A 23,624-nucleotide genomic window follows, 5' to 3' on the forward strand; every position below is an offset into this window, starting at 1 on the left:
TTTTTTTAGTAGAGACAGGGTTTCTCCATATTGACCAGGCTTGTCTCGAACTCCTGACCTTGTGATCTCCCCACTTCGGCCTCCCAAAGTGCTGGGATTACAGGTGTGAGCCACCGCTCCCAGTCACCATTGCATTATTAGCACTGAAGTGATCCTAATAAGTGGTCAGGGTCTTGAGCCTACCACAGGCTCATGACATCCAGTGTTCTGAAGAGGTAGTAGTATTGATGTAGATACTGCTCTAATTCCTATCCTCTGTCTGTGACACGGATTCAGATACCCAGGTTTACAGCTTTGTACCCTGAAGGCCACCCTTAATTTTGGTAGCCATCTATTCTTTAGGACATTTAAGTTGCTGTTAGAGCTAATTAATCATTTTTTTAAGTGGTTAATCATAGCTGATGCCTGGTCTCTAGTTACTGCTTAAACCCCATTTTCCCAACTAGCGCTGCAACCATGCAGTTATAATCTGATGGGTAGGAACATTGAGTGTGCAGAAAAATTGAAGAGAGGCGCTTTGTTTTGTTTTGTTTTGAGACGGAGTTTCGCTCTTGTTGCCCAGGCTGGAGTGCAGTGGCACGATCTCGGCTCACCGCAACCTCTGCCTCCCGGGTTCAAGTTATTCTCCTACCTCAGCCTCTCAAGTAGCTGGGATTACAGGTACCCGCCACCACACTGGCTAATTTTTGTATTTTTTGGTAGAGCGAGGTTTCACCATGTTGGCCAGGCTGTTCTCAAACTCCTGACCTCAGATCATCCGCTTGCCTCGGCCTCCCAAAGTGCTGGGATTACAGGCGTGAGCCACCACGCCCGGCCGGCCGAACAGAGGCTTTTTTAAAAATCAAGGTTACATTTATTAAACACTTTTTTTTTTTTTTTTTTGTTTTTACCATGTCTGAGCTGTTGTGGAAAATTTCACTTACTCCCCTGGAATTTGCCCAACACCGTGATACAGTGGGGACGAGGGAGGCAAGGTGCTTGGCCCCTGCCATGCTGCATTTGCCATTTAAGTATGTACAGTACAATCCATTCATTGGGTATTTGGGTGCCTGATACGTGCCATTGTCAGGATACAGGGATTAAAACGGACATGATTGATCCTTCCTGGAATTTTCACCGTACCAAGAAGGAACTGAGGCTCCTCCGCAACAGAATGAGGGTAGGGTCCCACTCCAGGAGGGCAAACTTTTCCTGTTTCTTCATCTCTAGGATGAGGGAATTAATTAGAAAATCTCCAGGACTTCTTAGAGCTCAGAAGTTCCATCAACAGTAAAAAGTTGCTTGGGACACCTTAAGGTGACCCATGTTCATGGGGTGTCCCGGGAATTCATGAAGATATCTTTAGGAGGCTAAGTTCAGTTGCTGGTGATAACAACCTTTCTTCCTTTGGTTTCTTCTCTCCACTTTGCTGTCTTCTGTGCAAAGATGCCTGGAAGCTGGAGGTAATGAGCTGTCCCTACTATTTCAAAGCAGCCTCCCTTCCCGAAGTATATCCAGGCACAAAACAGGAGCCAGCCTAAGCTTTTCCTGGGAAGGATGCGTCCTTCTGAGTTTAGGGGACCTTGACTCTAGGAGGAGCACACATACTGGGATTGTTACGTTCTTTGCCTTGGCCCTGGTCCCATCTCGGCTCTGTGCGCCCTTGGAAGGAAAAGATTCTAGGAGGCATTCTGGTGTTCGTAAACCTCCTCCATGTTTGAGTCCTGGCGATGACCATGACATGTTAAGCCTTAAGTTTGGTCCCTGCCCAGACAGCATGCTGGACTCCTGCAAGGCACATTAGGGGTGGGGCCACTGCTTTCTGGCTGATGTGGCTGAACCGGCCTGAGGGGAAAATGAAAGGAAAAACAAGCCCCAGTTCTACTAGGAAACCCAAACTGAGCAACTTCAGGCTTACCCAGCTCTTGGGAAGACCAGGAAGCAACTGAGGAGCGGTGCACTGAGACAGACAGCGCCGGGGGTTAACCACCTGCCGCTAATATTTCTGCCCCAAAGGAGCCTCTCCTTTCTTGGCAAGATGTAGAAACCTAGATTCCCTCGCAAGATCCACGCGACCAGCGTCGGCCACGCTGTGCTTCCTGGGGTCCCCTTGTTTAGTGATTCTTGGTTATGGCCGCCCGTGTGCCTTCGGCTCAATCGGGAGGACATCGAAATCCAGATTTCGGGGTTGCAGGGCGCGGGCCCGGGCTTGGTGAGGGCAGGGGCAGCCATTTTGAGACCAGAAGAGGGCGGAAGGGACCATATTGAGAACGCCCGTTGCCTGGAGGCCGCCATTTTAAGAGAAGCCCTGTACGGTAAACTCCGTGACGTGGGGGCCGCCATGTTGGTACGGCCATCTTGGAATGGGAGCGGCTGTGGGCGCAGCCATCTTAGGTATAAAATAGGCTCCAGTCGCGGTAACTGAAGCCAAGCTCCGCCCCTACCCTTCTAAGAGTTGTCTGCTGTACGACTGCACTCCCGCACCCTCCCCTAAATCCACCCTCTTCGGCCTGTTTACCTTTTAACTTGGCTTCGTTGCACGTTTGTGTGTGTGTGTTTGCTCTTCGCAGCCTCTTGAGCGTCTTTTGTACTTAATTCTTACACCGTGGACGCGCTCTCGCGCCCACCATCCCCCGACCCCGATGATCTCCGATCCTTGACAATGTCTAGCTTGCTTTGATTGGCCGTGTTCCCTGGGTATGGCAGATCTATTGCTTGATGATCCTCTCCCCCCAAGAATTCTAACACAGGAGCTGTCCTGAGGCTCTGGATGACTTTATTCTTCAAATGGCTTTACCCTCCCAGTAGCTCCAGGTGAGACTGAGAGCAAGAACCTGGCCCATCCCTCTCTCCATTGTCTGAGCAGGTCACCGAGGGAAGCGGGCAGGACGCTGGCAGAGTCTGACGGGGCCCTGCTGTGGGTGGAGCAAAGGGTGCCTCATATCTGTGGGGTGCTTGGGGTCGGCCACAAAGGTGGTAGGAAATGGGGTCGACAGATAGGTGAGGGTGGGCCTTGTGCTTCAGATAACCTCACATGGTCGGGCAAGGGTTAGGGATGGGATGGAAGGAGCCTCAAGGGCTCACGACAATTATTGACCTAAGGAAGGGCCCAGGAGAGGGAAAAGGGAGGAGTTGTGAGAAGGGACAGGGGAGCTCAGAGGAGAGCACAGAAGAACTTCTTCTCCCGGAAGGGGTTCTCCGAAGTGGGCACAGGGGTGATGAGGGGATCCTCACAGGCGTGGGCATCACAGTAGGTCATCAGGTCTGCTGCTGCCTTGGACACCTGGGACACAGCCAGGAGGGGTATTGTTAGCCAGGACCTCTGAAGGGGACTGCAGCCTCCCTCCCCAAATGGGTTCTCTTTTGCCATCTCCAGGGCTCCTTACCACTATCTTCTCCCTCATCCCCCACAGAGGCCTGGGGACAGCTCTCTCTACAGAGCCCCAGACTCCTCCCCTGACCTCGGGGAGTGAAGGAAAGAACGCATCTCTTATCTTGAGCTTTGGGAACCTGCAGCACAGCACAGCCTGGCCAACTAATGGGAGCCAGCCAGGGTCCCACCTACCTTTATCCGACACAAGCTGGCTTCAATCTTAAGCTGTTCCACCATTTTGCGTGCTTGCCCAATACTCATAGTGCTGTTCACCGGGGTCTCACCTTTCATCCTGGAAAAAAGAGGGACCTCTCAGAGCACAGTCTCAGCTGGAGGCCCCCCTCCATGCTCACTCCACACCAACCTTTACAAGGCTGTGGTCCTACCCCAATATTTTGTTCCCCTCCTATCCTCCTCCACCTCCTCCAGTGGACTGTCTCATCCCTTGTATTCCTCATGGAAAAAACAGGGTGGGATGAGGTGCTCCCCAAACTCCCTCATGGCCTGGGCCACAGATCATTAAACCTTACACAAATGATTTAAGGCTTTTCAGCCCTTCAAACCATGTGTGTTCCCAGCTCTGAAGACCTCAACCAACCCTGATGAGGAGGGCACATCACCCCTATCTGCTCCAGTGAGCCCCAACGGAGAAAAACAGGCCGTTACTTACTCACCTGAAGCCACAAGCGGCAGTAGCAGCCCTGGGTGTAGGGTCAGTGGAGGGTACCAAAACCTTCTGCCTGAAATGGGTGCCCCACCCTGTAGGGAGTTGCAGCTGAAAGTATCTGATGCAGAAGCAGTGACTATAGGGAAGGAGGCCCCTGGGGAGGGCCAGGCCAGAGGTCCGTCGAGGGCTGGTCTCAGTTTCTGCAGCTCAAGCACTGTCTGGATGGCTGGTACCTGAAGGATGAAGGATGCTAGAAGGAGCTGCTCAGATCCTGGAGCATACCAACTGCCTGGCCAGTGGGGGAGCCTAGCTTACTGCATCCCTGCGCACATCCCCACTGTCGCTGGTTCACTGCCTGCCCCTCCCCCATTGCAGGCATCCTGAGTCTGGGCTAGAGCCCTCCCCAACAGAGCTGAGGCCAAGGCTGACTCCCCCTCTCAAATGGGGTGGTCTGGGCCTATGACGGCCCCTGCAGTGGAGTCTGTACTGGCTGCGGGGGACCCTGCTCATTTGAAAATCTGACATCAGCTGGGCAGTCGCCCCCCTCCTCCCTTCCTCCCTCTACCCTGACACAGCACTCAGCACCTGAATCTCCGTTTCTCTCCCAGGGACCCTCCATTTTCCATATCCAGGAAAATGTGATGCGCCACAGGTATCAGCGTCTGGATCGCCACTTCACGTTTTAGCCACAAGTGACTCAGTGGAAGATCCAGCGTCAACAGAGGCTCGTCAGGAAGATGTCTACGGAAAAGGTAGACCAAAAGGAGGAAGCTGGGGAAAAAGAGGTGTGCGGAGACCAGATCAAAGGACCGGACAAAGAGGAGGTAGGGGCCCTTGTAGGGACAGTCAGCAGAAATATACTGGAAATAGGTGGGCTGGTGTGAAGGGGGCGGGGGGGTGGATTGGTTTTAAGAATTTCATTTATTTTGAATAGATTACTTCCCACGCCCGCAGCAGTGTGCAAAGATGTACACAACACTGGCCTTGCCCTCTGAAGGACTTTATCTGGAGTGATTAGACATCTACAAAATAGAAGACTGCCAAAAGCTAGTCTAGATAATGTGCTGTGGGGACTCTGAGGGAGAGTGCATCCAGTTAGGGTCAGAGGAGGTCCACAATGCTACCACGCTGGGAACAGGGGACTAATCTGCCTGCGCAACAACGCAAGAGGCCCAGGTTGCCGCAGACTGCAACATGCTCTAGGCGAATGCCCCCGCCTTAGATGCCTACAGGTCCTAGGAGCTGTGGGCGATAAAAATCAGCGCCAGCTGGATGACCGCCTCACTCGCTCGCTTCGCGGGTGAAATGGCCTGTGGTGAAGGTGTGCATGGAGGGCTGTGATTGCAGTCTCGAGGGAGGGCCGAGCGGAGGCTGCAATCAGCGCATCCCCTGGGGCACATCTTGGGGCCTGCAGGGAAGCAGCCGTCTTTCCCCTTTGGTCACGGTAACCGGAGGGAAACCTGCCGCAGAGAGAGCCAGTGGCGAGCGCGAGGAGACAGCGGCCTCGTAGCTTGGGAAGGCTCCGCCCCGCCGCGCTGGACCCCGCCCTGGGCCGAAGCCCCGCCTCCAGGGCTACAAAAGCGGCCGGCGGAGAGGGGCGGGACTTCCCCGGGAGCCGGAAGTTCCTTCTCACGGTTACCCTAGCAGCGGGCGAGGCTGGTGAGTCGGCCGCCGTGTGGCAGCCGGCGGGCTGGTTTCCATGGTTGCACTATTAGGTAGGGGCTCCGGGCGCTTTGCCCACCCCCGAGCCGGAGGGGACTGGCGGGAAGCGGCGGTTGGCTGCAGGGCGCTCCGCCTGGCGTGGGGCGCAGCCGTGTCGGGGAGCGAGCTCAGCTCGAGGCGGAGAGGAGAAACTCGGGAAGCAATTGTGGCTACTCTTAGGCTACTGGTTTCGAGTCTGGCCGTGCGACCTTAGGCAAGTCGCACATTCTCTCCGTGCAGCTGCCTAGCAGTGTGGATTCAGTATCACCGTGTGTGTAAAGCTCTAAGAATTGTAAGGTGCTTATTCTTTGTTATATAGCTGTGAATAAGTATCAAGGTGGTTCGTCCCAGCATCAAATGACTGGAGAAGGAATTCCACTGAGGAGATCTAGCACTGGGCGGGAGGGAACACAGCGGAGGAAAGGGAAGGGATAATTGGCTGAGTGGCATAATCATTTGGAGAAAGGCCATATATATGAAACAATGACTTTGCTATCCTGCTATCTCTCGTTCCTCAAAGCCAGTCCGGTAAGCTTTTTTATCCCCACCTCCCTGGGGAAAGGAGTCACTCTTCCCCCTCCCCCCCCCCTTTCCAGGAACCACCAGCTGCTGCATCCCATGGCCAGGGGTGGCGTCCAGGTGGCAGAGCAGCTAGGAACGCAAGGCCTGAACCTGGGGCCAGACACCCTGCTCTCCCGGCCATGGTCAACGATCCTCCAGTACCTGCCTTACTGTGGGCCCAGGAGGTGGGCCAAGTCTTGGCAGGCCGTGCCCGCAGGCTGCTGCTGCAGTTTGGGGTGCTCTTCTGCACCATCCTCCTCTTGCTCTGGGTGTCTGTCTTCCTCTATGGCTCCTTCTACTATTCCTACATGCCGACAGTCAGCCACCTCAGCCCCGTGCATTTCTACTACAGGTGAGGGGTCTTCTGTCAAAATAGAGGAGTCCTATGGGAGTTGTAAGGCCCTTGGAGCTCATTCAGTTCAATCCCCTCATTTACAGATGAAAACTGGAGCCAGGTGTGCTTCCAGGGCCTCTCAACTTTCACAGCCCAAGGCTAGATTTGGGTTGCCAGGGCTAGGGTTCTAGTTCTACCTCTGATTACTGAATTCTGGGTAAAAAAAAAAAAAAAAGGAAAAAAAATCCACTTCTATCATTATGAGGATCAATTCTATTTTGGTTGGATCACCCCTCTCTCAGGGCTAATGTAGAACTTTGAGCCAACTCAACCCTTAGTGCAGAACCAACCTGGCTTTCAGTAGAGGAGCTATTAGGAAAGCAGCAGTTTGCTTTTTACATTACTGCCTCTCAGTCCCTGAAAGTCGGCTGCACAATAGAGATTATGGAAACATAAGATGAGTAGGTGCATAAACTTGCCTCCCAGAGAGTCTTGCATCTTGACTGGCCCCTTAGGTTCCTTCTCATTTTACAAACCCTGCCAAGTGCCAAATTCTCTCTTTTTTTTTTTTTTTTGAGATGGAGTCTCGCTCTGTTGCCCAGGCTGGAGTGCAGTGGCGTGATCTTGGCTCACCACAACCTCTGCCTCCCAGATTCAGGCGATTCTTCTGCCTCAGCGTCCCGAGTAGGTGGGATTACAGGCATGCGCCACCACGCCCCGGCTAATTTTGTATTTTTAGTAGAGATGGGGTGTCTCCATGTTGGTCAGGCTGGTCTTAAACTCCTGACCTCAGGTGATCCGCCCTCCTTGGCCTCCAAAAGTGCTGGGATTACAGGCGTGAGCCACCGCTGCTTGGCCCTGGAATTTACATTTTTATCAAGCTCCTTAAGTCTTTATAAACACTGAAGTATGCAACTATTTAAGTATCTGTAGATTCCCATCTAAGAATATCTGCTCTAATGAGAGGACATACTCTGAAGTCATAGGAAGAGAATGAAATAATCTTCTGGTATTTTGAATCTCCTGGCCACATTGGTTCTTCATCTTTGTAACAGAGAGAAGGGTGCCTGTTCTGAGAGAAGGGAGGCGGGCAGGAGGGAGCCCTAGGGGGCCAAGAAGGTGTATGGACGGACTGGTAAGACTAACTTAGCAGAGTATCCTCCTCCATTCTCATTTAGGACCGACTGTGACTCCTCCACCACCTCACTCTGCTCCTTCCCTGTTGCCAATGTCTCGCTGACTAAGGGTGGACGTGATCGGGTGAGTATGGGAACTAGAGAGAGGTTTCATTAGAGCTTTGATGACTCAAAATAGGAAGACTTGAGAAAGGCCTAGAGAGAAGGAATTGAGTAATAAGAGACTAGCCGGGCACGGTGGCTCACGCCTGTAATCCCAGTACTTTGGGAGGCTGAGGTGGGCAGATCACCTGAGGTTGGGAGTTCGAGACCAGCCTGACAAACGTGGAGAAATCCCGTCTCTACTAAAAATACAGAATTAGCTGGGCATGGTGGTGCATGCCTGTAATCCCAGCTACTTGGGAGGCTGAGGCAGGAGAATCACTTGAATCCGGGAGGAGGAGATTTCGGTGAGCCGAGATCACGCCATTGCACTCCAGCCTGGGCAACAAGAATGAAGCTCCATCTTAAAAAAAAAAAAAAGGAGACTAAGAGGAAGGCTTTGCAGGAAAAGAAATTAAAATTAATTGTGTGTATTGATGGATCTTTCTGCAGCAGGTTTAGAAATATTCTCTCTCAACATAGTCCCTGACTTAACGATAATTCAACTGAAGAATTTTTCAACTTACTGTGGTGCAAAAGCGACATATATTCCATAGACACTGTACTTCAGGTACCTATACAACCATTCTGTTTTTCACTCTCTTTCTTTTTTTTCCAGACAGTCTCACTCTGTCGCCAGGCTGGAGTGCAGTGACTCAATCTCAGCTCACTGCAACCTCCACCTCCTGGGTTCAAGAGATTCTCCTGCCTCAGCCTCCCGAGTAGCTGGCACTACAGGAGCACGCCACCACGCCCAGCTAATTTTTTTGTATTTTTAGTAGGGATGGGATTTCACCATGTTGGCCAGGATGGTCTGGATCTCTTGACCTTGTGATCTGCCCGCCTCGGCCTCCCAAAGTGCTGGGATTATAGGTGTCAGCCACCGCGCCCAGCCTGTTTTTCACGTTCAGTACAGTATTCAATAAATCACATGAGATATTCACTACTTTATTGTAAGTATAGGCTTTGTGTTAGATGATTGTAACCAACTATAGGTAGGCTAATGTAAGTGTTCTGAGCATGTTTAAGGTAGGCTAGGCTAAGTAAGCTATCATGTTCTTTAGGTTAGGTGTACTAAATGCGTTTTCAGCTTGTGATAGTTTCAACTTAGATGAGTTTATCGGAATGTAACCCCATGGTAAACTGAGGACCATCTGTATCAGGTGAAGTATGATCTATTTATCTGCTAGGTAAAGTAAGCAATATCTGCTAGGTGAAGTAAGCAATGTTTTAGACCTAAATGAACAAATCAGCTATTACATTGGAATAAGATGGGCATCTACCCAAGAGTTTTGAAAGCATTTATATAAAATTATGAAACTGTTGTCAAATATGTGCATCCTGTCTTTACAAAGGGTACTGTGCCAGAGGACTGGCCAGATGCCAGTGTGACGTCAACAAACCTGGGAACCCTGAGAAATGCATATGGGGACTGGGCCCTCTATAGTAGGCAAGCTAGAGAAGCCTCTGATAAAGGACAGGTTTTTTGTTTTGTTTTGTTTTGTTTTGTTTTTTTGAAGACAGTCTTGCTCTGTCACCAAGGCTGGAGTGCAGTGGCGCGATCTCGCTTCACTGCAACCTCCAACTCCTGGGATCAAGCGATTCTCCCACCTCAGCCTCCTGAGTACCGGAGATTACAGGCGCCCACCAGCATGCCTGGCTAATTTTTGTATTTTTAGCAGAGACAGGGTTTCACCATGCTGGTCAGGCTGGTCTAAAACTCCTGACCTCAGGTGATCCACCCACCTTGGCCTCCAAAAGCTCTGGGATTACATGTGTGAGCAACCACACCCAGCCTGAAGTTTTATTTATTTATTTATTTGAGATGAAGTTTCTTTCCTGTCACCCAGGCTACAGTGCAATGGCACGATCTCGGCTCGCTGCAACCTCTGCCCCCTGGGCTCAATCGATTCTCCTCCCTCAGCCTCCCGAGTAGCTGGGGTTGCAGGTGTATGCCACCATACCTAGCTGATTTTTGTATTTTTAATAGAGACGGGGTTTCATCATGTTGGCCAGGCTGGTCTTGAACTCATGATTTCAGGTGATCTGCCCACCTCAGCCTCTCGAAGTGCTGGAATTACAGACATGAGCCACCATGTCCAGCCTGAAGTTATTTTTCAAAAGTGGTACTTGGGAGGAAACTGATGTAATGATAGAATGTCACACCTTTGAAGGGAGGAGCATAACCTATAGAGTCTGGGGTTTTATTTTATTTTTTGAGACAAGGTTTTGCCCTGTCGCCCAGCCTGGAGTGCAGTGATACGATCACGGCTCACTGCAGCCTTGACCTCCCAGGTTCAAGTGATCTCCCAAGTAGCTGGGACTATAGGTGTGTGCCACCATGCCCAGCTGACTTTTTTTTTTTTTTTTTTTAATTTTTAGTAGAGACAAGGTCTTACTATGTTGCCTAGGCTTGTCTTAAACTACTAGGCTCAAGTGGTCCTCCCGACTCAGCCTCCCACAGTGTTAGGATTATAACTGGGTGTGGTGGCTCACGCCTGTAATCTCAGCACTTTGGGAGGCTGAGGAGGCAGGTGGGTCACCTGAGGTCGGGAGTTCGAGACTAGCCTGGCCAACACAGTCAAACTCCATCTCTACTAAAAATACAAAAATTAGCCAGGCGTGGTGGCATGAACCTGTAGTCCCAGCTACTTTGGAGGCTGAGGCATAAGAATTGCTTGAACCTGGGAGGTGGAGGTTGCAATGAGCTGAGATCGCTCCATTGCACTCCAGCCTGAGTGACAGAGCGAGACTCAGTCTCAAAAAAAAAAAAAAAACAGATAGGATCTTGCTGTGTTGCCCAGGCTGGTCTCAAACTCCTGGGCTCAGGCAGTCCTCCCACCTGGTCCTTCCAGACTGCTGGGATTACAGGTGTGAGCCACCACGTCTGGCCTAGAATCTTCTATAAAGACATTTATTCAGTTTGCTTCTATGGTTAAAAAATAATAAATGACTTGACTGGGCACGGTGGCTCACGCCTGTAATCCCAGCACTTTGGGAGGCCAAGGCAGGCAGATCACATGGTCAGGAGTTTGAGATCATCCTAACCAACATGGTGAAACCCCGTCTCTACTAAAAATACAAAAATTAGCCAGGCGTGGTGGCGTGTGTCTGTAGTCCCAGCTACTTGGGAGGCTGAGACAGGAGAATCGCTTGAACCCAGGAGGCAGAGGTCACAGAGAGCCGACATCATGCCAGTGTACTCCAGCCTGGGCGACACAGTAAGACTCCGTCTCAAAAAAAAAAAAAGGAAGAAAATAAAAAAAGGATGTGGATTCTGCATTCCAGAAGAATTTGTGAAGAATTAGATCAGTGTTGTCTGGGATAGTCTAAGACCGTGGAGATGATGATGTTCAAAGCGGATCTTTTTTTTTTTTTTTTTTTTTTTTTTGATACAGAGTCTCTGTCTGTTGCCCAGGCTGGAGTGTACTGGTGTGATCTTGCCTCACTGCAACCTCTGCCTCCTGGCTTGAAGTGATTCTCTTGCCTCAGCCTCCTGAGTAGCTGAGATTACAGGCGCATGCCACCACGTCCAGCTAATTTTCGTATTTTTTTTTTTTTGTAGAGACGGGGTTTCACCACGTTGGCCAGGCTGGTCTCGAACTCCTGTCCTGGTGATCTACCCGCCTCAGCCTCCCAAAGTGCTGGGATTACAGGCATGAGCCACTGTGCCCGGCCCAAAGCGGATCTTTCAAGGAAGGGTGAATATTACATGGGAATGTTAGAGAAGGGGGAGAATCTGCCCATCAAGCAGGCAAATGTGGACAAGGGCATGGAATTTTTTTTTTTTTTTTTTTTTTTTTTTTTTTTTTTTTGAGACGGAGTAGCCCCGGCTGGAGTGCAGTGACGCGATCTCGGCTCACTGCAAGCTCCGCCTCTCGGGTTCACACCATTCTCCTGCCTCAGCCTCCCAAGTAGCTGGGACTACAGGCGCCTGCCACCATGCCCGGCTAATTTTTTTGTATTTTTAGTAGAGACGGGGTTTCACCATATTAGCCAGGATGGTCTCGATCTCCTGACCTCATGATCCGCCTGCCTCCACCTCCCAAAGTGCTGGGATTACAGGCGTGAGCCACCGCGCCCGGCCGGCATGGATTTATTCACAAGGTTTTAGTATTAAATTCTGTGGATCCCTTTGGAGGAGATTATTATTTTTTTTTGAGTTGGGGTCTCATTCTGTCACCCCGGTTGGAGTGCAGTGGCCCAATCATAGCTTATTGTAGCCTCAAACTCCTGGGCTCAAGGGATCCTCCTGCCTCAGTCTCCTCAGCAGCTGGGACTGCAGGCATGCATCGCCACACCTGGCTAAGAGAACTACCTATTTTAATGTTTCAAAGAATTTGGGCCAAGGGCAGTGGCTCAGATCTATAATCCCAGCACTTTGGGAGGCCAAGGCAGGATTGCTTGAGTCCAGCAGTTCAAGACCAGCTTAGGCAACATAATGAGACCCCCGTCTCTACAAAAAAATAAAAAATTAGCTGGGTGTGGTGGTGCATGCCTATAGTTCCAGCTACTCGGGAGGCTGAGGCAGGAAGATCAATTGAGCCCAGGAGGTTGAGGCTGCAGTGAGCTGTGATCACACCACTGCACTCCAGCCTTGGTGACAAGAGCGAGATCCTGTCTCAAAAAAGAAAAGAATTAATAGACTGGGGGAGTGGTTGAGGGGAAGAATTCATAGGCCGAGCAACAAAGCAAGAACCCCAGTCTCTCCAAAAAGAAAAAAAATTTTAGTTGGGTGTGGTTGCATGTGCCTATAGTCCCTATGGTCCCAGGTACTTAGGTGGCAGAGGCAGGAGGATAGATTGAGCCCAGAAGTTCCAGGCACAGTGAGCCATGATCATGCCACTGCCTTCCAGCCGGTGACAGAGCAAGACCTTGTCTTCACACACACACACACAAAAAAGTTTATGAAGCAACTGGCTTAATCATCTGGTCTCTGCAGGGGGTAGGAATCTCATGGAATCCATTTTCTTCAACAGATAGTTTTTTGGTTTTTTTTTTTTTTGAGACGGAATCTCGCACTGTCACCCAGGCTGGAGTACAGTGGCGTGATCTCAGCTCACTGCAACCTCCGCCTCCCGGGTTCAAGCAGTTCTCTGCCTCAGCCACCCGAGTAGCTGGGATTACAGGTGCCTGCTACCACGCCTGGCTAATTTTTGTATTTTTAGTAGAGACAGAGTTTTACCATCCTGGCCAGGCTGGTCTTGAACTCCTGACCTTGTGATACACTCGTCTCAGCCTCCCAAAGTGCTGGGATTACAGGCATGAGCCAACCGCGCCCGGCCAACAGATAGTTCTGACTGGAAATAAGAAGGTACAAAGAAAGGCACCTATCAATGGTTTCAACCATTGCCTTAGTGATAAACACTGAAAGCACCCCCAAGGCTGAACCCACGTTATGGAGGTAGTTCACTATGGGCTAGAGCAGTATTTTCCAACTTTTTTTTTTTTTTTTTTTTTTTTTGAGACAGAGTTTTGCTCTTGTCGCCCAGGCTGCAGTGCAATGGCGTGATCTCAGCTCACTGCAATCTCCGCCTCCAGGGTTCAAGCGATTCTTCTGCCTCAGCCTCCTGAGTGGCTGAGATTACAGTCACCTGCCACCACGCCCAGCTAATTTTTGTATTTTTAGTAGAGACGGGGTTTCACCATGTTGGCCAGGCTGGTCTCGAACTCCTGACCTCAGGTGATCCATGTGCCTCGGCCTCCTAAAGTGCTGGGATTACGGGCATGAGCCACCACACCTGGCTAACTTTTTTTTTTTTTTTTTAACCCATTACCTCTGATTAAAAACAGAAGCTTTAATAGGAAAAACTAGTGCATGTTTGGTGGCAAATCTTTAACCTCTTGAGGGTGATCCCTGTGAAGAAGCCTTCCTACTCTTGAGTCTTGGGGTGCTACCAACAGAACCAAGATAAGGGACCTAGAATGGGAGAAAGATGATCTGGAGCGAGGATGACTGCGCCAGAGTTGGCTGGGGAGACTGAGCACTGTCAGTGCTTGATTAATTAATAATGTAAGAGAGGGCAGGTTGGGGCCCTGGGGACAGCCTCACCGGCCCATAGGCCAGAGTCACAGATGCCCAGTTGGCAACATGATGGTTCACTTTTGGAAAACAAACGTGACACAGCCTTTCTGGGAACAGGGTAGCCAGTCTGATTCAGGAGAGCCAACAGGATACCCAAGACCTGGACGTGAGAGGCTCTAGCCACCAGAAGCGGGCAGCACCTTCTTGGGATGACAGACTGAAAGGCCTGTTAGGCTACCCAAGAGGGTTGTGGCCAAGTATTTGGGGGTGTTGAGGGGCTAAGAGGGAGGTGGAATAGGGACAGTACATTTTCAACAAAAATTTTTTTTAAAAGAAATGGGGGCTGCCTTCGGCAGGTGCTGATGTATGGACAGCCGTATCGTGTTACCTTAGAGCTTGAGCTGCCAGAGTCCCCTGTGAATCAAGATTTGGGCATGTTCTTGGTCACCATTTCCTGCTACACCAGAGGTGGCCGAATCATCTCCACTTCTTCGCGTTCGGTAAGTGTTCATGGCCTGTCTGAGAAGGTGTGGAGGAAGATGGCAGGATCAGAATGGGTAGGGGGCCGGGTGTGGTGGCTTAGGCCTATAATCCCAGCAGTTTGGGAGGCCAAGGCAGGCAGATCACTTGAGCCCAGGAGTTCAGGACCGGCCTGGGCAACATGGCGAAACCCATCTCTACAAAAAAAGTTTAAAAAATTAGCTGGGCATGGTGGCACACGGCTGTAGTCCCAGCTACTTTAGAGGCTGAGGTGGGAGGATCAATCGCTTGAACCTGGGAGGTTGAGTCTGCAGTGAGCCAAGATTGCACCACTGTTCTCCCTCCTGGGCAACAGAGCAAGACCGTCTCAAAAAAAAGGATGTCTGGGTATGGATTCTGCAGGAGAAAACACCCTTGGCTTTGAGGTCACAGACACATCAGGATAAAGAAAGGAATCAAGGCCGGGCACAGTGGCTCACGCCTGTAATCCCAACACTTCGGGAGGGTGAGGCGGGTAGATCACCTGAGGTCCAGAGTTTGAGACCAGCCTGACCAACATGGAGAAATCCCGTCTCTACTAAAAATACAAAATTAGCTGGGCATGGTGGTGCATGCCTGTAATCCCAGATACTCAGGAAGCTGAGGCAGGAGAATTGCTTGAACCCGGGAGGCAGAGGTTGTGGTGAGCCAAGATCGCGCCACTGCATTCCAGCCTGGGCAACAAGAGCGAAACTTTGTCTTAAAAAAAAAAAAAAAAGAAAGGAATCAGCTTACGAAACCAGAAACCTTTGCCAAACACCCCAGGTATCTCATGAGCATGCCCAGCTTTGGGATTAAGTGTGAAGAGTGGAGCTGCTCTCAGAAAACAGGCTTTAGAGCCAGACAGACATGGGCTTGTGTCCTCATTCAGAAACAAGCTAGCTGTGGGTCACCTGACTTGACTTCTTGGGTATAAAGTATTATAAAATGGGTATGATAGTAACTGCCTCATAGCAAGACTAGTTTGGATTCAATGGGGAAATGTAAAATTCCTATTAGCACATAGTGGCTGTTTAATGTTTTTTTGTTTTTGAGACAGAGATCTCGCCCTGTCGCCCAGGCTGGAGTGCAGTGGCGTGATCTCGGCTCACTGCAACCTCCACCTCCTGGGTTCAAGCGATTCTCCTGCCTCAGCCTCCCAAGTAGCTGGGACTACAGGTGCTCACCACCACACGTGGCTAATTTTTGTATTTTTAGTGGAGGTGGGGGGTTTCACCATGTTGACCAGGCTGGTCTCGAACTCCTGATCTCAAATGATTCAACCACCTCAGCGTCCCAAAGGGCTGCAATTACAGGTGTGAGCCACCGCACCTGGCCTAATAAATGTTAAGACTCTATTCTTCCATTAATTAACAACACAACCTCATCATGAAGCAAATTCCTAATGTCTGCATGGTGGGGGGAAAGCTTCAGACGGTGAGCTGGGACTTAGATCCCATACTGGATTACAGAACTACTTGGTGGGAAAGGCAAATCGGAGACAGTGTTGGGCTTAATCTAGGAAGGTTTCTTGGAAGGAGGGGACTTTGCTCTATGATAGAGTGTGGTTGAGTAGGTAGAGAGGTACTCAAACAATTGGAATGGTTGGATGAAGACTGAGGGGTAGGAAGTGAAGGTGAGGGAGCCAGGGACCTGAGGAAGAAGCCGCCTTCATAGACTACTCAGGGGTGGTTGAGGGGTAGGTAGGGTCATGGGGATCTGGTGTGCACCTGTCCCCAGCCTCTGCTTCCCACCCCCGGCAGGTGATGCTACATTACCGCTCAGACCTGCTCCAGATGCTGGACACGCTGGTCTTCTCTAGCCTTCTGCTGTTTGGCTTTGCAGAGCAGAAGCAGCTGCTGGAGGTGGAACTCTACGCAGACTATAGAGAGAACTCGGTGAGTGAGGTGAACGAGCTCTGTGACTAGGAGATGCCCCCTCCCATTAGCCCAGGATTCTACCTGAGGAGCCTCCAGGCTCAGGAGACATCACAACTGAGAGGCTGGAAGTGGGGCTCAGATGGGGCGGGTAAGAATGCCAGCAGTAGGGCCCTGGCCTGACACCACCCTCACCCCACCCCCTCACAGTATGTGCCGACCACTGGAGCGATCATTGAGATCCACAGCAAGCGCATCCAGCTGTATGGAGCCTACCTCCGCATCCACGCACACTTCACTGGGCTCAGGTGAGGGGCCAACTGGAGTGAACCTTGGGCAAGTCTCACGGGGGCTAACCTTCCACCAAGAGGGTCCCAAGCAGAGGTAATGGGTTTACAGAGCAGAGCTGAGTTGGGTTTCACATAGACCAGAGGGTCTCAAAGCTGCCACATATTGGCCTATCAGCTCCCTGGGGAACTTTTGTCTAGGCATCAGAATTTTTAATTTTTGTTTTTTTTTGCCCCCCCAACCCTCCATCATCCCTGTTCATCTTCCCTCCGCCCTGCCATCCACCCAGAAATCCAGGGCTGAGGGCTCCACCCAAGTGAGGAGAATTTTTTTTTTTTTTTTTTTTTTTTTTGAGAGGCAGTCTTGCTCTGTTGCCCAGGCTGGAGTGCAGTGGCGCGACCTCGGCTCACTGCAAGCTCTGCCTCCCGGGTTCACGCCATTCTCCTGCCTCAGCCTCCTGAGTAGCTGGGACTACAGGCACCCGCCACCACACCTGGCTAATTTTTTTTGTATTTTTTAGTACAGATGGGGTTTCACCGTGTTAGCCAGTATGGTCTCAATCTCCTGACCTTGTGATCTGCCCGCCTTGGCCTCCCAAAGTGCTAGGATTACAGGTGTGAGCCACCGCATCCGGCCTGTGAGCAGAATTTTTTAAAGCACCCTGAGGATGGCTGATGGGCTGACAGAGTTTAGAGCTACTGTCTTGAACTGTTGGCTCAGCAAGAGTTGGGGTGACTCTTGAGAGACAGGCAACACTGAGGCTGTGGCCTATGGCCCTCCCACAGGAGACTTCCCAAGGTCCTTGGCCTTTGTTAGAACCTGGTATAGCAGGTTCTGGGAACTGTGTGGGTGGGAGGCAGGGGCGGCAGAGCCGGCTGTAACCAAACTCACTTGAATTGCCCTAGAAATTATTTCTGGGACATGAGAAGGCTGGTGCTCTTTGCTAACTGCTACTCCCTTCTTTTCCCTACTTCCTGCCTCAGATACCTGCTATACAACTTCCCGATGACCTGCGCCTTCATAGGTGTCGCCAGCAACTTCACCTTCCTCAGCGTCATCGTGCTCTTCAGCTACATGCAGTGGGTGTGGGGGGGCATCTGGCCCCGACACCGCTTCTCTTTGCAGGTCGAAAGGGGCAAGGACCCCCTTTTGTCCCTTTGATCTTTGTGGGAGGTCAGGGGTATGTTGGGGGTTAGGGCATGAGGGCCCTGATTGTTAGTGAGGGAAGTCGGTCCTGGCTGCTCAGTAGTTTTTCCTCCACAGGTTAACATCCGAAAAAGAGACAATTCCCAGAAGGAAGTCCAACGAAGGATCTCTGCTCATCAGCCAGGTAAAGGTGTTGGCTGGGGAGCTGCTGAGGTGGGCTAGGTTGAGTTGGGCTGGGCCAGAGGGAGTCCCTGCTTCATCCAGTATGAGGCTTAGGGTATCACCGACTGAGACAAGGGTCAAAGGAAAGGCGAGGAAGGTGAGGTTGGCACTGCCGTCCAGGCACAGCCACCCTAACCCTAACCTGTCCTCTCCCGCTTTGGAGGTACAGGGCCTGAAGGCCAGGAGGAGTCAACTCCGCAATCAGATGTTACAGAGGATGGTGAGAGCCCTGAAGATCCCTCAGGGACAGGTATGGCGCAGCCGCCACACTCTCTCTTTCCTGACTCCTTGGCTTTCTCCTTCAGTGTCTGGGTCTGACCCCTGCGTTCCCCTTTTGGCTGCAGAGGGTCAGCTGTCCGAGGAGGAGAAACCAGATCAGCAGCCCCTGAGTGGAGAAGAGGAGCTAGAGCCTGAGGCCAGTGATGGTGAGGGGCGTCCTGCAGCATGACCTGGGTGGGGCCCCCGGTTAATCTAATATCCCCTTCGAGATTTTGTTTTTCCCTTTCCTGGCCCAGGTTCAGGCTCCTGGGAAGATGCAGCTCTGCTGACGGAGGCCAACCTGCCTGCTCCTGCTCCTGCTCCTGCTCCTGCTTCTGCTTCTGCCCCTGTCCTAGAGACTCTGGGCAGCTCTGAACCCGCTGGGGGTGCTCTCCGACAGCGCCCCACCTGCTCTAGTTCCTGAAGAAAAGGGGCAGACTCTTCACATTCCAGCACTTTCCCACCTGACTCCTCTCCCTAAAAACTCCCCTTTATTGAAGTTTTTCCTTCAATAAACTATTTTGTGTCAGCTTCTTCCTTGACTCTGAAATGAGTTCAGGGCCGTTTGAAAACCCTGTGTCCCCCAGGCATCTCTCACTTTCCGCCATTAGAGGGGAGGTCTTCTTGTCAAGGGGAAGAACTCCAGACCTGGGCTATTTTAAGCACAGATGTTTCCATTCATAAGCCTAGGAAGTCCAAGGAGGGAGAAGCTATCCTGGCCCCTAGCAAGCTTCCTACTCCCTGCATGTGACTTTCATCTCCCCCAGAGGAGGGGGATGGTGTAGGGCAGGTCTGCAGAGCTGGGAGACATCATTCTGGCCCCCTCTGCACCCCTCCCTTCCTTTCTCCACTGGGAGGCAGAAGACAGGAAATGACTGCCATGGATGTGGTATGATTTTTACCAAAACAGCATTTTGCAGCTCAGGCCCGTGCTGTTCGCAGCTGTTTTCCTCTAATATCAGCCAGGTGGCCGCCTCCTATGTTCCCCTCCCCATCCCTTCGAATGACTTCAGCCTTCGGATTCTAAGCTCCTGCCTGCTTTCCACATTCCACTCCCCTTCCAGAACCCAGGCATCCTGGGGCTCCAACTGAAATCATTGCATGTGGCTTTCCCCATCCCTGGCCCCGTGACTCAGTCCCTCTGAAGGGAGCAGCCCTCTTTTTTGGCAATCACCGGGGAGGTGGGGGGAGGAGGAGGGGAGCTAGGTGGTGACATCACAGTCGAAGGTTATAAAAGCTTCCAGCCAAACAGCATTGAAGTTGAAGATACAACCTGACAGCACAGCCTGGGATCTTGGGGATCCCTCAGCCTAACACCCACAGACGTCAGCTGGTGGATTCCCGCTGCATCAAGGCCTACCCACTGGTGAGGAGCTGCTATGGGCCAGAGAGAAGGAGGGAGGCATGCAGGGGCCAGGACTCCTTGGACAGGATTTGCACAGATAGCAGGTGGGGAGGGAGGATTCCAGCGTCCCTATTTTTTTCTCTCTTGTTTTCAAAAAAATGCAGCTGTGCTTACAATATTTCTCCATTCTGTTCTCTTTTCTCATTTCTGTCTCCTTTCTGGGTTTTTGCCTGTGTCACTGACGGATACATGTTTTTGTTGAGTTGAGGTCTCTGTCACCCAGGCTGGAGTGTTGTGGGGCGATCATGGTTCACTGCAGCCTTGAACTCCTGGGCTCAAGTGATCCTCCTGAGTAGCTGGGACCACAGGCATGTGCAGTATATTTTTAATGTTTTTTAATTTTTTAATATTTAATTTTTAAATACTTTTTAATTTTTGTAGAGATGGGGTCTCACTGTGTTCCCCCGGCTGGTTTGGAATCCTGGCCTCAAGCAATCCTCTTGCCTTGACCTCCCCAGAGTGTTGGGATTATAGGCATTAGCCTAGGGGCCCAGCTTTGTTACTTGCTTTGCTTAAATCTTTTCTCTGGGTGGCAGCTAGTAAATATCCTACCGTTCTTCCCTGGGCTAAGTAAATCATTTCCTCCTCTTCTCTCCCTCAGTACTTTGTTTATTCATTAACTGTTTCTAATACTTAACACATGCTGATCATGCATCTGTCTCATGTGTCAGATCATGTTTTATTTTTTGTCTGAAACCAAGCACACAGCCTGGACTCAGAAGTTGGTTGACAAATGAGTGTGTCTGCCTCATTCCAACTTCTTTCCTCTTCTGCTCCCCAGTTGCATTTTCCTGTCTCCAGAGATTGTGTCCAGGCAGAGGGCATGGCAGGCTTTTGGGCTGAACAGGCTTTATCTATCCATCCCTTCCCTTCCAGTCTCCATGCTGGGCTCTCCCTGCCTTCTGTGGCTCCTGGCCGTGACCTCCTTGGTTCCCAGAGCTCAGCCCTTGGCCCCTCAAGACTTTGAAGAAGAGGAGGAAGATGAGACTGAGACGGCGTGGCCGCCTTTGCCGGCTGTCCCCTGCGACTACGACCACTGCCGACACCTGCAGGTGCCCTGCAAGGAGCTACAGAGGGCCGGGCCGGCGGCCTGCCTGTGCCCAGGACTCTCCAGCCCTGCCCAGCCGCCCGACCCGCCGCGCATGGGAGAAGTGCGCATTGCGGCCGAAGAGGGCCGTGCAGTGGTCCACTGGTGTGCCCCCTTCTCCCCGGTCCTCCACTACTGGCTGCTGCTTTGGGACGGCAGCGAGGCTGCGCAGAAGGGGCCCCCGCTGAACGCTACGGTCCGCAGAGCCGAACTGAAGGGGCTGAAGCCAGGGGGCGTTTATGTCGTTTGCGTAGTGGCCGCTAACGAGGCCGGGGCAAGCCGCGTGCCCCAGGCTGGAGGAGAGGGCCTCGAGGGGGCCGACATCCCTGCCTTCGGGCCTTGCAGCCGCCTTGCGGTGCCGCCCAACCCCCGCACTCTGGTCCACGCGGCCGTCGGGGTGGGCACGGCCCTGGCCCTGCTGAGCTGTGCCGCCCTGGTGTGGCACTTCTGCCTGCGCGATCGCTGGGGCTGCCCGCGCCGAGCCGCCGCCCGAGCCGCAGGGGCGCTCTGAAAGGGGCCTGGGGGCATCTCGGGCACAGACAGCCCCACCTGGAGCGCTCAGCCCTGCCCCCGGGAAAGAGGAAAACCCGGTGCCTCCAGGGAGGGCTGGACGGCGAGCTGGGAGCCAGCCCCAGGCTCCAGGGCCACGGCGGACTCATGGTTCTCCGGGCTGAGCGCTTGTTTAGGTCCGGTACTTGGCGCTTTGTTTCCTGGCTGAGGTCTGGGAAGGAATAGAAAGGGGCCCCCAATTTTTTTTTAAGCGGCCAGATAATAAATAATGTAACCTTTGCGGTTTAAGAGGATAAAATGGAGGATATTATTATGTGGGTACTTATATGACCTTTGTAACCATTTAAAAATGTAAAAACCACCCGACATAGTAATGCGAACCTATAGTAGCAGCTACTCCAGAGGCTGAAATGGGAGGATCTCTTGAGCCCAGGAGTTTGAGTCCAGTCCAGCTAGGGCAACATAGCCAGACGCCCTTGTTTTTTATTTTGTTTTGTTTTGTTTTTTTGTTTTTTGAGAAGGAGTTTCCCTCTGTCACACAAGCTGGGGTGCAATGGCGCCATCTCAGCTCACTGCAACGTCCACCTCCTGGGTTCAAGCGATTCTCCTGCCTCAGCATCCTAAGTAGTTGGGATTGCAGGCGCCCACCACCATGCCCGGCTAATTTTTGTGTTTTTTTAGTAGAGACGCGGTTTCACCATGTTGTCAGGCTGGTCTCAAACTCCTGACCTCAGGTCCTCCACCCGCCTTCGTCTCTCAAAGTGCTGGGATTACAGGCATAAGCCACCGTGCCCAGGCAGACACCCTTCTTTAAAGATGTAAAAACTGGCCGGGCGTGGTGGCTCACGCCTGTAATCCCAGCACTTTGGGAGGCCGAAGCGGGCAGATCACGAAGTCAGGAGGTCGAGACCATCCTGGCTAACATGGTGAAACCCGTCTCTACTAAAAATACAAAAATTAGCCAGGCATGGTGGTGGGTACCTGTAGTCCCAGCTACTTGGGAGGCTGAGGCAGGAGAATGGCGTGAACCCGGGAGGCGGAGCTTGCAGTGAGCAGAGATCGCGCCACTGCACTCCAGCCTTGGCGACAGAGTAAGACTCCCTCTCAAAAGAAAAAGAAAAAAGATGTAAAAACCATTCTTAGTTTGTGGGCCTTACAAATCAGGCCACTGGCCCATTGCTTGTAGTTAGTTGATCCATGTCATGCACCCTCAAAACGGCTCTGTCACTGTGAGTGGCTTCAGTGGGATTTTGAGAATAAGTTTATATTCTTGCTAGGTAAAACAAAACAAAAATGACAGTAATACCAAGGAATTTCCCCCTCCCTTTTTCCCTCCATTTGTATTTATTGCATATCCGCTATAACAACATTAAAGGACTTTTAAAAGGAAGTAATTTTTATTGTTTATGATTTTTTTCAAGTCACTGTCCACACACCCATTTTTCAGAGTAATATACATACTTCTGATTTTTTTTTTTTTTTTTTGAGACGGAGTCTCACTCTGTTGCCCAGGCTAGAGTGCAGTTGCACGATCTCAGCTCACTGCAACCTCCGCCTCCTGGGTTCAACTGATTCTCCTGCCTCAGCCTCCCGAGTAGCTGGGACTACAGGTGCGCACCACCACGCCCAGCTGATTTTTGTATTTTTTTATTAAAGATGGGGTTTCACCATGTTGGCCAGGATGGTCTCGATCTCTTGACCTCATGATCTGCCCGCCTCGGCCTCTGAAAGTGTTGGGATTACAGGCCTGAGCCACCGTGCCCGGCCTTGAATTTTTTTTTTAATTAAGTGAATGTAGAAAAGTCTGTTTTGTGTTACTACACAGTATAATCCTCACCTGTGTGGAAATTATAACTTTTTAAATAATATATATGTATATATTTTATAGAGACGGGGGGTCTATTTTGCTCAGGCTAGACTTGAACTCCTGGGCTCAAATGATTCACCCCCCCTGGGCCTCCCAAAATGCTGGGATTACAGGCCATTATAACTTTTTTTAATTATAAAAGTAACACATGGGCCAGGTGCGGTGGCTCACGCCTGTAATCCCAGCACTTTGGGAGGCCGAGGTGGGCAGATCACGAGGTCAGGAGATCGAGACCATCCTGGCTAACACAGTGAAACCCCGTCTCTACTAAAAATACAAAAAATCAGCTGGGCTTGGTGGCATGTGCCTGTAATCCCAGCTACTCAGGAGGCTGAGGCAGGAGAATCTTTTGAACCTGGGAGGAGGATGCTGCAGTGAGCCGAGATCACGCCACTGTACGCCAGCCTGGGCGGCGTAGCAGGACTCCATCTCAAAAAAAAAAAAAAAAAAGTAACGCATAAGGCAGGCGCAGTGGCACACACCTGTAATCCCAGCACTTTGGGAGGCCGAGGAGGAGGCTGAGGAGGGCAAATCACCTGATGTCATTTC

At 51.4% G+C, this 23,624-nt stretch overlaps 3 protein-coding genes across 12 annotated transcripts; 2 read left to right on the top strand and 1 right to left on the bottom strand.

The window, feature by feature from the left end:
- The first annotated feature begins 1,063 nt into the window (after positions 1 to 1,063).
- BSCL2 (BSCL2 lipid droplet biogenesis associated, seipin) lies at positions 1,064 to 18,740 on the top strand. 9 transcript variants are annotated; one of them, XM_054523753.1, is made up of 12 exons: positions 1,064 to 1,159; positions 4,628 to 4,843; positions 6,317 to 6,633; positions 7,794 to 7,875; positions 14,274 to 14,417; positions 16,179 to 16,313; positions 16,503 to 16,600; positions 17,564 to 17,705; positions 17,844 to 17,910; positions 18,118 to 18,198; positions 18,293 to 18,373; positions 18,464 to 18,740. In XM_054523753.1, the coding sequence occupies exons 2-12, from the start codon at positions 4,757 to 4,759 to the stop codon at positions 18,628 to 18,630; spliced, it is 1,401 nt and encodes a 466-aa protein (XP_054379728.1). In that variant the 5' UTR covers positions 1,064 to 1,159; positions 4,628 to 4,756; the 3' UTR covers positions 18,631 to 18,740.
- On the bottom strand, positions 2,739 to 4,841 carry GNG3 (G protein subunit gamma 3). Its single transcript, XM_002821648.6, has 4 exons — positions 4,605 to 4,841; positions 4,027 to 4,252; positions 3,545 to 3,644; positions 2,739 to 3,262 (listed from the first exon to the last, which is right to left on the bottom strand). The coding sequence occupies exons 3-4, from the start codon at positions 3,641 to 3,643 to the stop codon at positions 3,134 to 3,136; spliced, it is 228 nt and encodes a 75-aa protein (XP_002821694.1). The 5' UTR covers position 3,644; positions 4,027 to 4,252; positions 4,605 to 4,841; the 3' UTR covers positions 2,739 to 3,133.
- Positions 18,741 to 18,845: 105 nt separating the features above from the next.
- On the top strand, positions 18,846 to 22,598 carry LRRN4CL (LRRN4 C-terminal like). Of its 2 annotated transcripts, none has more exons than XM_009246239.4 (2): positions 18,846 to 19,655; positions 20,488 to 22,598. In XM_009246239.4, exons 1-2 carry the CDS (start codon positions 19,586 to 19,588, stop codon positions 21,207 to 21,209), a joined length of 792 nt encoding a protein of 263 aa, XP_009244514.3. In that variant the 5' UTR covers positions 18,846 to 19,585; the 3' UTR covers positions 21,210 to 22,598. The 2 variants fall into 2 exon arrangements, with proteins under 2 accessions (XP_009244514.3, XP_002821700.2); XM_002821654.5 differs by having other exon boundaries at positions 18,846 to 19,572.
- The last annotated feature ends 1,026 nt before the right edge of the window (positions 22,599 to 23,624 follow it).

The sequence above is a fragment of the Pongo abelii genome, chromosome 9, assembly GCF_028885655.2.
Source record: "Pongo abelii isolate AG06213 chromosome 9, NHGRI_mPonAbe1-v2.0_pri, whole genome shotgun sequence".
In the NCBI taxonomy this organism is placed as follows: domain Eukaryota; kingdom Metazoa; phylum Chordata; class Mammalia; order Primates; family Hominidae; genus Pongo; species Pongo abelii.

Coding starts and splice junctions, on each gene's coding strand:
- BSCL2 (XM_009246230.3), top strand. CDS start 4,757: ATGTCTACGGAAAAGGTAGACCAAAAGGAGGAAGCTGGGGAAAAAGAG. Junction 6,634..7,793: donor CCCGTGCATTTCTACTACAG/GTGAGGGGTCTT, acceptor ATTCTCATTTAG/GACCGACTGTGACTCCTCCA. Junction 17,706..17,843: donor GACACCGCTTCTCTTTGCAG/GTCGAAAGGGGC, acceptor TTTCCTCCACAG/GTTAACATCCGAAAAAGAGA.
- GNG3 (XM_002821648.6), bottom strand. CDS start 3,643: ATGAAAGGTGAGACCCCGGTGAACAGCACTATGAGTATTGGGCAAGCA. Junction 3,263..3,544: donor CCAGCTTGTGTCGGATAAAG/GTAGGTGGGACC, acceptor GCTGTGTCCCAG/GTGTCCAAGGCAGCAGCAGA.
- LRRN4CL (XM_009246239.4), top strand. CDS start 19,586: ATGGGCCAGAGAGAAGGAGGGAGGCATGCAGGGGCCAGGACTCCTTGG. Junction 19,656..20,487: donor AGGATTTGCACAGATAGCAG/GTGGGGAGGGAG, acceptor CTTCCCTTCCAG/TCTCCATGCTGGGCTCTCCC.